General features: G+C 41.0%; 1 protein-coding gene across 1 annotated transcript in view; it reads right to left on the bottom strand.

Moving 5' to 3' along the window:
- Positions 1-5042: 5042 nt before the first annotated feature.
- LOC122553564 (inverted formin-2-like) overlaps positions 5043-17307 on the bottom strand; it is an 81592-nt gene continuing 69327 nt past the window's right edge. The window contains exons 21-22 of the mRNA XM_043697555.2: positions 15893-15948; positions 5043-6680 (exon numbers count right to left, since the gene is read on the bottom strand). Of these exons, the coding sequence (XP_043553490.2) occupies positions 15920-15948 (29 nt within the window). The 3' untranslated portion in view covers positions 5043-6680; positions 15893-15919. The remainder of the gene's footprint in view (positions 6681-15892; positions 15949-17307) is intronic.

The raw sequence follows: 17307 nt of genomic DNA, 5'->3' as shown, positions 1-17307 counted from the left end.
CTCACTGAAGATGTTACCTAGTATGGTGACAAAACATCTGAACATGAATCTTCCAGCTCAGTGAGCAAACCTACATCCAGAAACTCAACCTGAGCTACAAATCTTCTTAAAACTCTCTAATGAATAAAGGCCTAAGTAGTTTAGCCATTCTTGATAAGTCAATCCTTTCATCACACGATTCAGTCTATTAAATCTATTTTGAACAACCTCCTGTGCCTTATCGAGAACAAAAATGTACACGGCACTCCAAGTGTAGTCTCACCCACAAGAGTTCCCATTTCTAAACTTCAACTTCCTCGGAGTAAAGGCCAAAATTCCATTTGCCTTCCTAATTACTTGTTGCACCTGCATGCTACCATTTTGTGTTGCATGCACAAGAACAAACAGATCCCTCTACATTGTACCTTTTTGGAGTCTCTTTCCATTTAAATAATAGTCTGCCATTTGATACTTCCTACCAAATGCATGATCTTACACTTTCCTGCATAAACTCCGTCTGCCAGGTTTTTGCCCACTAACTTTATCGATATCCCCTTGCAGACTCCTTTTATCATCATCAAAGTATGCCCTCCCACCTATTTTTCTATTGTCAGCAAAGTAGATACCTTACACTCTGCCCTCTTGCAAAAGGTATTATCGGGTCATAGAGTATGGAAACAGATCTGTCAGTCCAACTCATCCATGTCGACCAATTTTCTGAAACTAAACTAGTCCCATTTGTCTGCATTTGACCCATGTCCCTTGAAACCTTTCCTATTCATGTACCTGTCCTAATGCCCTTTAAATAATATAACTGTATCTGTACTTACCATGTCCTCTAGCAGTTCATTCCACATGTGTACTACCCTTTGTGTGAAAAAGTTGCCCCTCAGGTTCTGTTTAAATCTTTCTCCTATCACCTTAAAATTGTGCCCACTGGTTTTGCGTTCCCCCACCCTAGGGAAAAAAGACCTTTGCTATTCACCTTATCTATGCCCCTCATGATTTTATAAACCTCTATAACGTGACCCCTCAACATTCTACATTCCAGAGAAAAAAGTCTCAGCCTATCCAGCCTCTCACTATAACTCAATCTCTCCAGTCCTGGTAGCATTCTTGTAAATCTTTTCTGCGTCCTTTCCAATTTAATAATATCTTCTCTATAGCAGGGTGACCAGAACTGTACACAGTATTCCAAAAGTGGCCTCACTAACATTCTGAACAGCAGCAATATGACATCCTAACACCTGCATTCAATGATCTGAGCAATGGAGGAGGATGTGCCAGATGCCTTCTTCATCACCCTGTCTACCTATGACACCGCTTTCAAGGAACTATGTACTTGAACCCCGCGTCTCACTATTCTACAACACCCTCCAGGTCCCTACTATTAACTGTGTAAGTCCCTGCCCTTCTTATGTCTTACCAAAATGAAATATCTCACATTTTATGAAAATTAAACTCCATCTGCCACTCCTCAAGCCCATTGACCCAGCAGATCAAGATCCCATTATCAGTGGGCCTCTGTTGAAGCGCTCGTGTTCTGTCCTGCTTTCTATTTATGTGCCTTAGTCTCTGAAGGTGGGTGGTATCATTTCCAGTTTTTTTTTCTCAGAGGTTGGTAAATGAGGTTCAAATTGATGTGTTTATTGATGGAGTTCCGGTTTGAATGCCAGGCCTCTAGGAATTCCCATGTGTGTCTCTTTTTAGCTGTCTAAGGATGGATGTGTTGTCCCAATTGAAGTAGTGTCCTTCTTCGTCTGTTTGTAAGGATACTAGTGATAGCTGGTCATGCCTTTTGGTGACTTGTTGGTGCTCATGTTTTCCTGCCTGTTTGATGTAGTGTTTGTTGCAGTAGTCCCACTGACAGCGTGCTGATAAGATTACTTCCATGTTTGTGCGAAGATTTGTAGCTCGGGTGCTCGTTGTTGTGGTTCTGTTCGCCGAGCTGGAAGTTTTTGTTGCAAACGTTTCGTCCCCTGGCTAGGCGACATCATCAGTGCTTGGGAGCCTCCTGCGAAGCTCCCACTGTAAACACCGGAGGAAACATCAAAGAAGCGCTTCGCAGGAGGCTCCCAAGCACTGATGATGTCGCCTAGCCAGGGGACGAAACGTTTGCAACAAAAACTTCCAGCTCGGCGAACAGAACCACAACATTACTTCCTTGTGTTAGATTGTTGCTCCAAATTTCCCATTGTTTGATGACTTAGTAGCATGTTGAGTATGAATGCAGGAATACAATGACAACCATCTTCAATTATTTGGTATTATGGAATGGTTAGTATCTACTAATGGTTGACAGTACACTTAGATGTGTACTAAGTATAACTGACACAGATCACACTGTCATCTCACTATCATATTCAAAGTGCTGGAGAACATATGGTGCATACTATTAAATCAATGATAATTGTCAAGCAATAAAACAGCTTTCACTTTGCATTGTGGCAGTTTTGTGAAAGATCATTGGAAAAGGGATTATCCTTTCCAGTACAATTAATGCTTGGAAAACAGGCAATAACAAACCATTTACCATTCCAAGGCACAATATATACTTCTTCAAAGACAAAGGAATGTAGAGGTTAAAGAATTAACTACAAAGAGGGGTTCTATATACAATAGGATAGGTGCCTACTAAAGTTTAGTGGTATGTTGTGGTAGGCAATCCAATGGTGAGGCATAACTGATTCAAGTTGTGACCCTACCATGTAAGGTGAAGAACTGCTTAACTTTTCAAAAAAATCTATGTACTGTGGAGACTTGACTAACCTTTTTAAGGAATTATAAGCAGTATAAGATGGGTACTCAATTAGCTTTATAGTTTGATATACCGTAAGGTGAAGGCATGATCAACTTTACAAAGCTTGTTCGATATGTGAACAATAAGGATGCTTGAGTAACTGGTGTGAAGGTGGAGGTTTATAAATAGGTAAGCCGCAACTGGGGGGCAGTATTTCTTGAGCTGTATCTCCCATGTGCACACTGATACATTAGATAATCTTTGCTCCGTTTGTACCTTGAATTGTCTTTGTTTTGTGTGTTTCTTGAAACACCACAAGAGAAAGAAAAAGATACACTACAATTGAACAGGTAAAGAACTATCAAAACTGCTGATAGGCAGAGTACAAATTAGGAATCTAAACACAAATGCTTGATCACTAGCAAATATTTCCAGAATGTACAATTATCTCAGGACACACAAAGCCATGACTGATCATGATGCTGCATTGTGAATAAATAGAGGCCAATGTATAGCACAGTAATCATGCATGAAGAAAGTGATGAAGAACACTCTGACAATGATGATTGAGTAGTGATATTGAATGACATCAAAACGTAGCAAGTCAAATAAGTTGTCAAATAAATGTTCTAGAAAAAAATGTTTATCTCTCTGGGCGGGATAGTATACAATCACCAGATTTGGATGAGCTGTCAAACCTAAAAAGCGATACATTGAAGTTTGAAATGTTAACGTTGAAGGCTGTGTTTTACCTGTTGTTATAATCATTGAACTGGCAGTATGTGGCTTTGTAAGCAGTTTAGGATTATTTTTTATCCTTGGGAAATGGGAATATTGTGTTCGGTCTCATGGTTAGTATGTCAGTTTACCTATAAGAGACATGCTTCTGTATCATAGTATGTGACCTGAGGTATAAAAATCCCAGACTCTATTTTGCCTTGGATCACTTGAAGCATGACACATTACATGAAGCATGTTGTTCTGTGGAAATAACCAGCTTAGTATTAGCCCAGATATTTAAGAACCCGTGAATGCAATGTTTATATATAATAACCATCAGTTATAAGCATCTGTTAGATTATTCTATTCCATGATGTCCACATTCATTTTTCTTTGTTATGAGGGTGATTATAAACATTGCTGCATCAGTTAAAATGCTTTGCTGGCAGCAAAGTTGACAATAGCTTTGTCCACTGACCTGTATTGATCTGCCTTTGGGAGGAGCCAGATTGTTGTTCTCCAATTAATACTTAGTCAGTTACCAGCCATGTAGCATAGACTTAATTAATATGTCTTTAGAGTCAGCAATATTTCTGACCCAGTGTTACTGTAATTAGTTTTTTAAAAAATCACACAACAGGTTCATTTGAAATTCTGTGGCCTATTATTCTGCCCCACTAGCTACCTGATGAAGGAGCAGCCTCCAAAAATTTGTACTTCCAAATAAATCTGTTGGACTATAACCTGGTGTTATGTGATTTTTAACTTTGTCCACCTCAGTCCAACACAGACATCTCCACATCATTACTGTAATTAAACAGTGTTAAGCTAACACAACCTGTTTTTCTTATTATTAGGTAATAAAATACTTTTAGTTACACAAATGTCTGTTTCTCCTGCTGGGAGATTAAGATCAAAAGGAGGCTTGGTGACTTCAGATCTACCCAAAGAAGATATTAGAACTACCAGGCACCTGCTGTGGACATTTCTTGTAACGTGGTGGCAAGTGATTCAGATTGTTGTCTGAAATGGGAAAAAAATGCAATGTAAAGTTCAGATCAATTCAAGGAGAAGAGGGGGCTGTGGAATTCTGCACAAAATAGTGAGTTAAAGAATACAGCTGTTTTAACTAAGGAGCCAATTGGTTCAGACTAGAAAGACTCTAGCAGTAAGGCAGCCTTCCTTTAGAAAAGCTCTAGCAGTAAGGCAGCCTTCCTTTAGAAAGCTTATAAAATCTAAAACCAAGGAAATAAAGTACAGGGAAGCTAATGAGGACATTCTTCCTGGAATTACAGGGAAGAAATTCTGAGTCACAGCCTGGGAAAGTAAAGGGTGACTTCAGATTTCCAGATGTAAGTTGAGACGGACTAAGTGGAAAGACTGAAAATTACTCACGTCACGGTTCTGACTTTGGAAGCTGAAACAAGGCAACATTCAGTATTTACATTAAATTGAGCATTTTTTCATCAAAGAAATCATTATAAGTTTCAGAAAAGTTCTTCAAAATGAAGTAGGTCTTTAAAAGGTTCTTCAAACCAGCAAATAGTTCAAAACGTTAGAACCTAAAAGAACCTCAGAGACAGAAAAGCATAATCATTTTGAAGTGAAAATAAATTTTTATTGTACAACAGAAATTATATAAAATTTGAAAAATTGTGAGATGCTATTCTTTAGATTTTAAAAAAATGTAACTATTTTGGGGAAGAAACAGAAATGGCATGAATCATTCATTTTGGTGAAAAAGGCACAAAACCCATCAAGAAGGGCAAAACAGCTCAAAACCACTATCTTACATTTTTGTTTTGGGAAAATAAAAGTTTCAATTACTAAAAGATTTGAGAAGATTTATAACATCTCAAATAATTTCAAATTAACAAAGCTTTATTGAAAGAATACCTTTACAGTATAGCGGTTAACAAACTTCAACCATTTAGAATTGCAAAAAACAAGCCAAGAAAATTTGAAGAAAAGATCTTTAAATCTTTATTAAAATAGCAACTCATTGCAATTTTGTAGTTTATAAGAAGATTGGCCTTCCTTTAGCAATAATAAAATTTAATTACAGTTTCAAAAGCAATTGTTAATGCTGGGATATTCCGCAACAAGTTTTCTGGCTGTTGAATTGAAAGCACAATTCAAACTTAATGAAGAAAAGCTGAACCTACAACAAACTTTAATTAATTCTAAAAAGTTTTCTGAATTTAAATGGAGCAATTTAATTTAATCAAAGAAATAGAGAAAGGTGTTACATCTCCAGGCAGATTCAAAGTTACAGATAGTTTTCATTGAGAATTAAATTGGTCAGCACTGAAGAAACAATTCCTGAAATACAGAAGTGTTTTAGGTCTATGCTCATAAGCAGGACACATTAACGCACTGTTTTATTCATTGGTGTCATTAACAGAAACATGTTATTAACAGAGAAACAAATTTAAGAACATTATGTCTTAAAAGCATCTGGCAACTATTTTATATGGCAATCAAACCATATTGTTGAGAAAGCAAGATTTAATAATTAAATGCAATTTCTAGAAGCATCTATTACCAACTTTATCTTTATGCAATGTCTGCATCTTGTGAAAATATGGAGTATTACAGCTAGAAGTAATTCAAGAAATAATTGTCATCAGATTTTCTGGTTGATCTCTTTCAGATCAACCAGATTAAAGGAAGATCTTCCACTGAAAATTTTATCCAGATTATGATGGAAGCTGAGATTCAGAAAAATCAGGGGAACAGAAGGAAAATTTATTCTGAAGACCATTGGAATCTACCAACCTAATATGGCACAAACACGCTAAATCACATGAGAAGCCAAAACATGGAATGTTCAAATCTTTTGATGCGAGGAGTCAATGTCCAAGGTGTAGAACAAAAACACCATGCAAAAAAATGTCCTGATCTATTTCAAGAATGTCACCCTTGCAAAAAGGTGGGATATTTTCAAAGATTGTGTAATACCCAGAACCAATATTTAAACAACAGAAACAATGCTGGTTATATCTTTACCAAAAGCTTATGGAAAAAATTCTGACTTGCAAGCTAGACTTCCATTAGATCATGCATCCTCAGATGATGATATTTACCAAGTGTAGAAGAAATATACAGCTATTCCAATGGGAAACCAGTGAACTATCTGAACCAGACATAACAGAGTTCATCTTTGGATATGCAGTTCAGTTCAAGCTTGATACAGGATTGAGTATTGATCTGATTTTGCATGAAGAATGTAGAACGACATCTAAGATGAAAAGAATGTTAATTGTTTTTCAGACATAAAGATGATCAGTTCACAGAAGCTTATATCATCTACAGTTCACTTCTAAACATGAAGAAATGTCTAACTAATAAATCCTGAAATTGTGACAGGATTTTAATCAATTAAGAAAACTTCTGATATTGAACATATATCATCAACAATAAGACTTTACTGGTCTCAAAAGAATGCTAACCAAACCCAGGAAGGAGCATACATGAATTGAGATCACCTACATTGGTATTAAACAGTTGTTTCATATTATCGACACAGGAAAAGCTATCAATTTTGCTGGGCTGAACAAATTGTTTACTTGTTCCTCATCAATAAAAAAGCCTTCAGGATGTAGAGTCATAGAGTCATACAGCATGAAAGCAAACCCTTTGATCCAACCAGTCCATGCTGAACATAATCCCAAACTAAACTAGTTCCACCAGTCTGCTCCTATCCCATATCCCTCCAGATCTTTCCTGTCAATATCTTTTAAATGTTGTAATTGTGCCCATATTCACCACTTCTTCAGTAAGTTCATTCCACCCATCATATCTTTTTAACATCTCTCTTCTCACCTTAAAAATCCCCCATCCTACGGAAAAGACACCTAACCCTATCTATACCACTCTTAATTTTCTAAACCTCTGTAAGGTCACCTCTCAACCTCCAATGCTCCAGTGAAAAATGTAGTATAACCAGCCTTCCTTTATAATTCAAACCTTCCATACCAGGCAACATCCTGGTAAATATCTTTTAACCCTCTCCAGCTTAATAATATCATTTCTATAACTAGGCGACCAGAACTGGTCACAGTACTCCAGAAGAGGTCTCACCAATGTCCTGTAAAACTCCAGTATGACTTCCCAACTCCTATACTCAAAGGACTGAGCAATGAAGGCAAGCATGCTAAATGCCTTTTTAACCACCTATCTATATGTGACATAAACTTCAAAGAATTATGTACTTGAATCCCTAAGTTCCTTTGTTCTCCAACACTACTCAAGGTCCTCTAAATAATTGTATAAGTCCTACCCCTGTTTGTTGTACTAAAATGCAATACCTTGAATTTATCCAGATTGAACCTCATCTGCCATTTTTCAGCCCATTGACCTATTTGATCAAGATCCCTTTATAATCTTAGAAAATCTTCTTCACTGTCTATAATGTAACCAATTTTGGTGTCATCCACAAATGTACTAACCATGCTTTCTATATCCTCATCCAAATCATTTAGATAAGTGACAAACAAAGGAGAACCCAGAACTGATCCCTGTGGAACACCACTGGTGACAGGCCTCCAGTCTGAAAAACACCCCTCCACCACCACTCTCTGTCTCCTACCATTCGGCCAATGATGCATCCGATTACCAAGTACCATTTGAATCCCATGTGACCTAACTTTACTAATTAGTCTCCCATGTGGAATCTTTTCAAGGCTATACTAAAGTCCAAGTAAACAACGTTTACTGCTCTGCCCTCAATCCTTTTGGTAACTTCCTCAAAAAATTTCAATCAAGTTTGTGAGACACGATTTTCCTTACACAAAACCATGCTGACTAAGCCTAATCAATTTTTGCCTCTCAATGTCTACAAATCCTATCGTTTAAAAAACTTCCAACAATTTATCCACAACTGATGTCAGACTCACAGGTCAATAGTTCCCCAGTTTCTCCTTATAACCTTTCTTAAACAAAGGTACAAGGTTATCTAACCTCCACTCAACAGGCACCTCAACCATAATTATAGATGATGCAAATATTTCTGCAAAGGGCCTCACAATTTCCTCCCTTACTTCCCACATTAGATCGGGTATGGCCAGATAACTGTGGTGGAAATACCACCTGAAACTATTTGTGAACTCTTAATACAATCAGTCCAGAAAATGCAACTACTCAAAGCAGAGATTGTCCATGCTCTACATTCAGTATCTCTGACATTGAGGTACAAAACAAATTGTTCATATCAACTAATGGAACAGGTGTCACCTAAATCTACATTGTAACAAAGTCAAAAGACAAAGATTATTTCTTTAACCAACACTGTTGTCTTCCATTATGCACTTTGAGGAAATTAAATATCTTCTGGACAGGAAAATGGTTGACTACATCAGTGAAAGATATTCTAAAAGGTAAAAGATCAGTTAATAGAACACAATGGCAAAGAGGACCATCTGAGAAGAACATGCTCAAGCAAACAACTATCTCCTCCTTCAAGTCAAGATCAAATATGTAAAGTCAGAGACTTAGGGAAAAGGCATCATTGTAAACTTAATATACTTGTTTAAGCAATTGCATAACTGAATAACAGGGGAAAAAAATCATGGTAGTTACTGTACAAGGCAGTTAGCCTGAAAGAGTTAGCTCAGATGCTTTGGTATTGTTTAATTCACATGACTGTCTCTGGGTGGAGCTCGTCAATTGTTCTAGATTAGTTCTAAGCTAATGACTTCTGCAGTCTACAGCATGTCGCATAGACCTAGTTACTACCTGTTAGGAGATAATAATATCTTGTGCCTAGGGTTAATGTAGTGCACCAGCCTTTGGATAATGTAACTTATTGTCTTTCGATTATGTATTAAACTACCTTTTTTATTCAATTATGTGCCTGTTCTAACAAAGACTTGTTAGTGGTTAATCCTTCTCCACTATTCTTGTGAGCCCCATAGATTAATATTACAAAAAGGATTGGTCGCAACAAATTGGTCGAACTTTTGATGAGGACTTGTCTACTGAGGTAGTGTGGGCTGAGGTTAGATACAGGAGAGGAGAGGTCACAATGCTTGAAGTCTTTTTTATAGGCCTCCGCAGAGTTCCAGGGAGGTGGAGGAGAGGATTGACAAAATGATTCTGAGTAGGAGTGAAAGGAACAGGGTGGTTTATGGGGGACTTTAACTTCCCCAACATTGACTGGAAATGCTATAACTCTGGTACGTCAGATGGACCAGTTTTTGTCAATATGTACAGGAGGGTTTCCTAACACAGTATGTCGAAGGGCCGACAAGAGGGGACACCATACTGGATCTGGTGCTTGGCAATGAACCAGGCCAGGTGTTTGATTTAGTTGTAGGCGAGCACATTGGAGAGAGTGACCATAATTCAGTTATGTTTAGTTTAGCGATAGAAAGGGATAGGCATATGCCACAGGTCAAGTGTTATCGATGGGGCAAGGGCAATTATAATGCAATTAGGCAAGAATTAGGATGCATAAAATAGGGTAGCAAAATGCAGGGGATGCAGGCAATGGAAATGTGGAGCTGGTTTAAGGAACAGATATTGCGTGTCCTTGATAGGTATGTCCCTGTCAGGCAGGGAGAAGTGATAAGGTAAGGGAACTGTGGTTTACTACAGAAATTGTATCTCTTGTTAAGCAAAAGAAGGAGACTTATGTGTTGATGATACAAGACAGTTCAGATGAGGCGATAGAGAGTTACAGATCAGCTAGGAAGGATTTAAAGAGAGAGTTAAGAAGAGCAAAGAGAGAACACGAGCAGTCTTTAGCAAATAGAATAAAGGAGAATCCTAAAGCTTTCTATAGGTATGTGAGGAATAAAAGGATGACCAGGGTAGGAATAGGGCCAGTCGAAGACAGAAGTGGGAAGTTGAGTGTGGACCCTGTGGAAATCAGAGAGGTGCTAAACAAACATTTCTCATCGATTTTCACTCAGGAGAAGGAGAATATTGTAAAGGAGAAGAATGGGGTATGAGATGTTAGACTAGAAAGGATCGAGGTTAGTTACAAAGAGGTGTTATCAATTCTAGGAGGAGTGAAAGTAGATAAGTCCCCTGGGCCGGATGGGATTTATCCAAGGATTCTCTGGGAAGCTAGGAAGGCAATAGCAGAGCCTTTGGCTTTGATATTGAGTCATCATTGTCTACAGGTTTAGTACCAGAGTATTGGAACATTGCAAATATTGTACTCTTGTTCAAGAAGGGTAGTAGAGATGGCCCAGGTAATTACAGACCAGTGAGCCTTACTTCTGTTGTAGGAAATATTTTGGAAAGGATTATAAGGGATAGGATTTCTAATCATCTAGCAAATAACAATTTGATTTCAGCTAGTCAACATGGTTTCGTCAAGGGCAGGTCATGTCTCAAAACCTCATTGCATTTTTTGAGAAGGTGACCAAGCATGTAGATGAAGGTAGGGCAGTTGACGTGGTATACATGGACTTCAGTAAAGCCTTTGATAAGGTTCCACATGGTAGGCTGTTGGTAGAAAATGCAAAGGCATGGGATTGAGGGTGATTTAGCAGTTTCAATTAGAAACTAGCTTTCTGAAAGAAGGCAACAAGTGGTGGTTGATTGAAAATATTCAACCTAGAGTCCGGTTACTAGTGGTGTGCCACACGGATCTGTTTTGGGACTACTGCTGTTTGTCATTTTTATAAATGACTTAGACACAGGCATAGGTGGATGGATTAGTAAATTTGCAGATGACACTAAAGTCGGTGGAGTAGTGGACAGTTTGGAAGAATGTTACAGGTTGCAGGGGGACTTGGATAAACTGCAGAATTGGGCTGAGAGGTGGAAAATGGAGTTCAATGCAACTAAATGTGAGGTGATGCACTTTGGGAAGAATAACAGAAAGGCAGAGTACTGGCTCAATGAAAAGATTCTTGGTCGTGTGGATGTGCAGAGAGACCTTGGAGTCCATGTACATAGATTCCTGAAAGTTGCCACCCAGGTGGATAGTGCTGTTAAGAAGGCATACGGTGTGTTAGGTTTCATTGGTAGAGGGATTGAGTTCCAGAGCCGCAATATCAAGCTGCAACTATACAAAACGCTAGAGCGGCCACACTTGGAATATTGTGTACAGTTCTGGTCGCCATATTTCGGGAAGGATGTGGAAGCATTGGAAAAGGTGCAGAGGAGATTTACCAGGATGTTGCCTGGTCTGGAGGGAAGGTCTTATGAGGAGAGACCTTCTCATTGGTCGGTTCTCATTGGAAAGAAGGCAGCTAATAGGGGATTTGTTAGAGACATACAAGGTGATCAGAGGATTAGATAGGGTAGACAGTGAAAGTATTTTTCCTAGGATGATGATGTCAGCTTATACGAGGGGGCATAACTACAAATTGAGGGGTGCTAGATTTAAGACAGATGTCAGAGGCAGATTCTTTACTCAGAGAGTGGTAAGGGCATGGAATGCCCTACCTGCTAATGTAGTCAACTCAGCCACATTAGGGAGATTTAAACAATCCTTGGATAAGCACATGGATGATGATGGGATAGTGTAGGGGGACGAGCTGAGAATAGTTCAAGGTCAGCACAACATTGAGGGCTGAAGGGCCTGTTCTGCGCTGTATTGTTCTATGTTCTATGTTCTAAATCTACATAAAGAAGATCACATCATAAGCATGCAACAATTATGGACATCTGTTTAAACAGTGACAGAGTAAAATGCCAGATAGGCATGATGAAAATAGTATATCAGAATACATGACAAAAATAGGCCTGACAGGAAATAAATAAGACACTTAAAGAAAGTGTATGCATAAGCAAGACTTTTGATAGTTTACACACAGATAGAATGTGAGATGTTGTAGATGAGGGTTGTATTTCAGCCTAGGAATTCTATGGTATCTATAAAAAGTAAGTTTGAAAAAGAATTCATGTGAAGGCTGGATAAGCAGGAGTTTTCTCTCGAGTGAGTTGTCTCATGATTGCTACTTCACTTGGGGAGCTGTTGTGAGTCCCTCAGAATAGTGACTGCTGTTGAGAGGATTATATTTCAGTATATATGTCGGCAAAGGTAAATCTGAAAAAAAAATGTGAAGCCTAGATGACAAAGAATGCCTTTTAGCCTGGTATTCTATTGTAATCACTCCTGTTATCACTCAATTCATTTGTGCATCTCTTCCTTCCCCTCTCCTCTCCAAACACCCTCACCATCCTGGAATTTAGAGTCATAGAGATATATAGCATGGAAACAGACCCTTCAGTCTAACTCATCCATACTGACAATATATCCTGAATAAATCTGTAGACTACCCCCATGAGAATGGTGTTGAGCTGGAAGGTTGGAACTGGGGTGTGGTGGGGGGAGGGGAAATGAGGAAACTGGTGAAGTCCACATTGATGCCCTGGGGTTGAAGTGTTCCGAGGCGGAAGATGAGGCGTTCTTCCTCCAGGCGTCGGGTGGTGAGGGAGTGGCAGTGGAGGAGGCCCAAGACCTGCATGTCATCGGCAGAGTGGGAGGGGGAGTTGAAATGTTGGGCCACGGGGCGGTGTGGTTGATTGGTGCGGGTGTCCCAGAGATGTTCCCTAAAGCGTTCTGCAAGAAGGCGTCCAGTCTCCCCAATGTAGAGGAGACAGCATCGGGAGCAACGGATACAATAAATGACATTGGTGGACATGCAGGTGAAACTTTGATGGATGTGGAAGGCTCCTTTGGGGCCTTGGATGGAGGTCAGGGGGGAGGTGTGGGCGCAGGTTTTGCAATTCCTGCGGTGGCAGGAGAAAGTGGCAGGATGGGAGGGTGGGTTGTTTTCAATCAGGACTCCCGTCCACCTTCTGAGGACCCCTTCACATGCCTCCAACACACTTCATCCACCTGGACACCCATGCTCGCCGATTACCTGCCCTTGACCTCTTCATTTGCAACTGCTTTTGAGACATTAACCACCTCAACCTGTCTACCCCCCTCCCCCACTACAACCTCTCACCCTCATAATGCGCAGCTCTCTATTCCCTCTGCTCCAATCCCAACCTCACCATCAAACCAGCGGATAAAGGGGGTGCAGTGTTAGTTTGGCGCACTGACCGCTACAACGCTGAAGCCAGACGCCAACTCGAAGACACCTCTTCCTACTGCCCCCTTGACCATGACCCCACCCACCAACACCAAACCATTGTCTCCCAGACCATACAGAACGGCATCACCTCAGGAAATCTCCTACCCACAGCTTCCAACCTCATAGTCCGAGAACCGCGCACGGCCTGATTCTACCTCCTTCCCAAGATCCACAAGCCTGACCACCCTGGCAGACCCATTGTCTCAGCCTGCTCCTGCCCCACTGAACTCATCTCTACCTACCTCGATACTGTCCTATTACCCCCTACTCCAGGAACTCCCCACATACATTCGAGATACCACCTACGCCCTCCACTTCCTCCAAGACTTCTGTTTTCCAGGCCCTCAACGCCTCATCTTCAGCATGGACATCTCATCATCCAATCCCTCTACACCTCCATCCACAATGACCAGAGCCTCCAAGCCCTCTGTTTCTTCCTCTCCTAACGTCCCCAACATTATCCTTCCACTGACAATCTCATTCGTTTGGCTGAACTGGTCTTCACCCTTAACAATTTCTCCTTTAAATCCTTCCACTTCCTCCAGACTAAAGGAGTAGCCATGGTCATCTGTATGGGCCCCAGCTATGCTTGTCTCTTTGTTGGTGACATAGAACAGTCCATCTTCCGTGGTTACAAAGGCACCACTCCCCACTTCTTCCTCCGATACATTGATGACTGCATTGGTACCACCTTGTGCTACCGCGAGGAGGTTGAGCAATTCATCAACTTCACCAACACATTCCACCTGACCTTAAATTCACCTGGACCATCTCTGACACCTCCCTCCCCTTCCTGGACCTCTCCATCTCCATCTCCATCAATGACGACCGACTTGACACTGACATTTTTTACAAACCCACCGACTCCCACACCTATCTGGATTACACCTCTTCCCACCCTACCTCCTGCAAAACTGCTATCCCTATTCCCAATTTCTCCGCCTCCGCCATTTCTGCTCCCAGGAGGACCATTTCCATCACAGAACACACCAGATGGCCTCCTTCTTTAAAGACCTCAACTTCCCTTCCCACATGGTTGAAGATGCCCTTCAATGCATCTCATCCACATCCCACACCTCTGCCCTCAAACCCCACCCCTCCAACTGTAACAAAGACAGAACCCCCTCCCATCCTCACCTTCCACCTGACCAACCTTCGCATAAACTGCATCATCTGCTAACATTTCCGCCACCTTCAAACGGACCCCACCACCTGGGATATATTTCCCTCCCCACCCTTTCCACTTTCGAAAAGACTGTTCTCTCCATGACAACTTGGTCAGGTCCACGCCCGCCAACAACCCACCCTCCCCTCCTGGCACCTTCCCCTGCCACCACGGGAATTGCAAAACCTGTGCCCACACCTCCTCCCTTACCATGGTAGTTGGTGCTGGGCACCCCTGGCTGACAGATCCCACCCTTGACATACATCAAGATGTTCCCTGACCCCCGCTAGACAGATCTCAATTGACATGTGCGGTAAGTGACCTGTATTTGTGTCTGCACAAGAAATCAATCAATATGGTAGTACTGGTAATCTCTGGCTGAAATGTCAATGTGTTATCAGGTGAAGCAAATCACGGCAAGACAAGATAAGGCAAGGCATGGATGCTGCAAACATGTCAGAGAAACTAATTGTGCAAGCATTAAGAGAGCAAGTGACCAGCCCTGAAATGCTGCCCAGACCAATTCATGAGCTGGATGCCTGCAGTAGCCTTTCAATGATAGTTGCTGGTGTGTCCTGCAATATAGGTCTGTTCCTCCTGAACACCTTGCAAGCCTATCAGAGAGGTGTAATGATGGTCATGAGGGTTGGAAAATGCCAAAATGCCAATGTCCATAGATGAGGGTTGTATGTGGCTAGTGCCCATAGATCATGTCTTGAGATACTGATTATTCCGAAACAACATTCAGGTCAGAACCTGCCAGATATCTGATCTGATTTCCATGTTGAGTATTCTCAACATCCAGTTTCTTTGGTGCATTTGGTAAGCTAAAGAGCTGAATATTAATGAGGTGAGTTCGGCCATTAACAAGGAATTTGGCAAGATATAATTTCCCCTTAACTGGCAACTTGCTGCTGGCTACTCAGAAACTTGCCACATTGCTGGTCAAAAGCATAAAAGATGGAGCAAGACACTCCCAACATCAAAATTAGCAGTATTGGATTTCTTGTCTGTTTCAGCCCCAAATCTTGCCATAGCTCACATTGCTGTCAGACCCCTATAAGATTCGACACAATGAATGAAGTCCCCCCATACTCTGTACATTGTAACAAGGCCTCTCTACTTTTATAAACCACTTTCCTTCCAACAAAGGAATACATCCCATTTCCTTTTTAATTCTAAGATAATTTGATTTAGGTGAACAATTAAGATAAGCTTACTGTTTTCCAAAGCTTTTATACCTACCTTGTAATTTAGAGCACTTTTTAGAAACTACTTTCTTGCGGTTCGAAAACAGTCATCTATTTTGAAAGGAAAACAAGATGCATAAATATGAAACACAGAATTCAATTGTTTATAATAAATATTCATACCTCCTGAAGTATTTGCAGGAAAAACTTTTAAATCAAGAGATCCTAAAAATAGAGGGAAGAGCAGAAAAGCTTTTTAAAAAAAATTTGCATGTCCTATAACTCAATTGTTCTCCTCATGTGAATGATAAGATTGGATAACAATCAGTTCTGAAGAATTGTCATATTGCACTCAAAGCATTAACTTCTCTAGCATTTTCTGCTTTTATTTTGGGTCTTCTCTGAACTGCCCTGAAAGCTTTCATTCTCTGGGCTTCCTAAGCCAAAAAATTATCTTTGATTATTTTACATTGAAACCAAGCTAACAGCCTTCAGTATTTACTTCAGCTGTTGAAAACCATCCCACAGCAAACAGTTTTTCATTAACACTCCAGGAATAGTGATCTTAGAATGTCGAGCAACTCTTCTTTCTGAACCTGTTTTAAGGGCCTTGTTTAGGAGAAATGCAGAGGGAAATGTATACTCCTGTCTCATGAATTGTATGTTCTTGCTCACTTTTCCAGCGCCAGATACCCTTTCTTCTCCACGTCCCTAGCACTTTTCACCATCTGAGGCTTCCTGCACTCTTAGTAATGATCACCAAGGTGGTAAAACAATGACTGCAGATGCTGGAAACCAGATTCTGGATCAGTGGCGCTGGAAGAGCACAGCAGTTCAGGCAGCATCCAACGAGCAGCGAAATCGATGTTTCGGGCAAAAGTCCTTCATCAGGAATAAAGGCAGAGAGCTTGAAGCATGAAGAGATAAGCTAGAGGAGGGTGGGGGTGGGGAGAAAGTAGCATAGAGTACAATAGGTGAGTGGGGGAGGAGATGAAGGTGATAGGTCAGGGAGGAGAGGGTGGAGTGGATAGGTGGAAAAGGAGCTAGGCAGGTCGGACAAGTCATGGGGACAGTGCTGAGCTGGAAGTTTGAAACTAGGATGAGGTGGGGAAGGGGAAATGAGGAAGCTGTTGAAGTCCACATTGATGCCCTGGGGTTGAAGTGTTCCGAGGCGGAAGATGAGGCGTTCTTCATCCAGGCGTCTGGTGGTGAGGGAGTGGCGGTGAAGGAGGCCCAGGACCTCCATGTCCTCAGCAGAGTGGGAGGGGGAGTTGAAATGTTGGCCCTCGGGGTGGTGTGGTTGATTGGTGCGGGTGTCTCGGAGATGTTCCCTAAAGCGCTCTGCTAGGAGGCGCCCAGTCTCCCCAATGGAGAGGAGACCGCATCGGGAGCAACAGATACAATAAATGATATTAGTGGATGCGCAGGTAAAACTTTGATGGATGTGGAAGGCTCCTTTAGGGCCTTGGA

This window comes from Chiloscyllium plagiosum, unplaced genomic scaffold (assembly GCF_037043375.1).
Source record: "Chiloscyllium plagiosum isolate Xiang-an unplaced genomic scaffold, Cpla_swu_hap1 HiC_scaffold_8, whole genome shotgun sequence".
NCBI classification, from domain to species: Eukaryota; Metazoa; Chordata; class Chondrichthyes; order Orectolobiformes; family Hemiscylliidae; genus Chiloscyllium; species Chiloscyllium plagiosum.
This window is presented reverse-complemented; position numbering and strand designations above follow the sequence as displayed.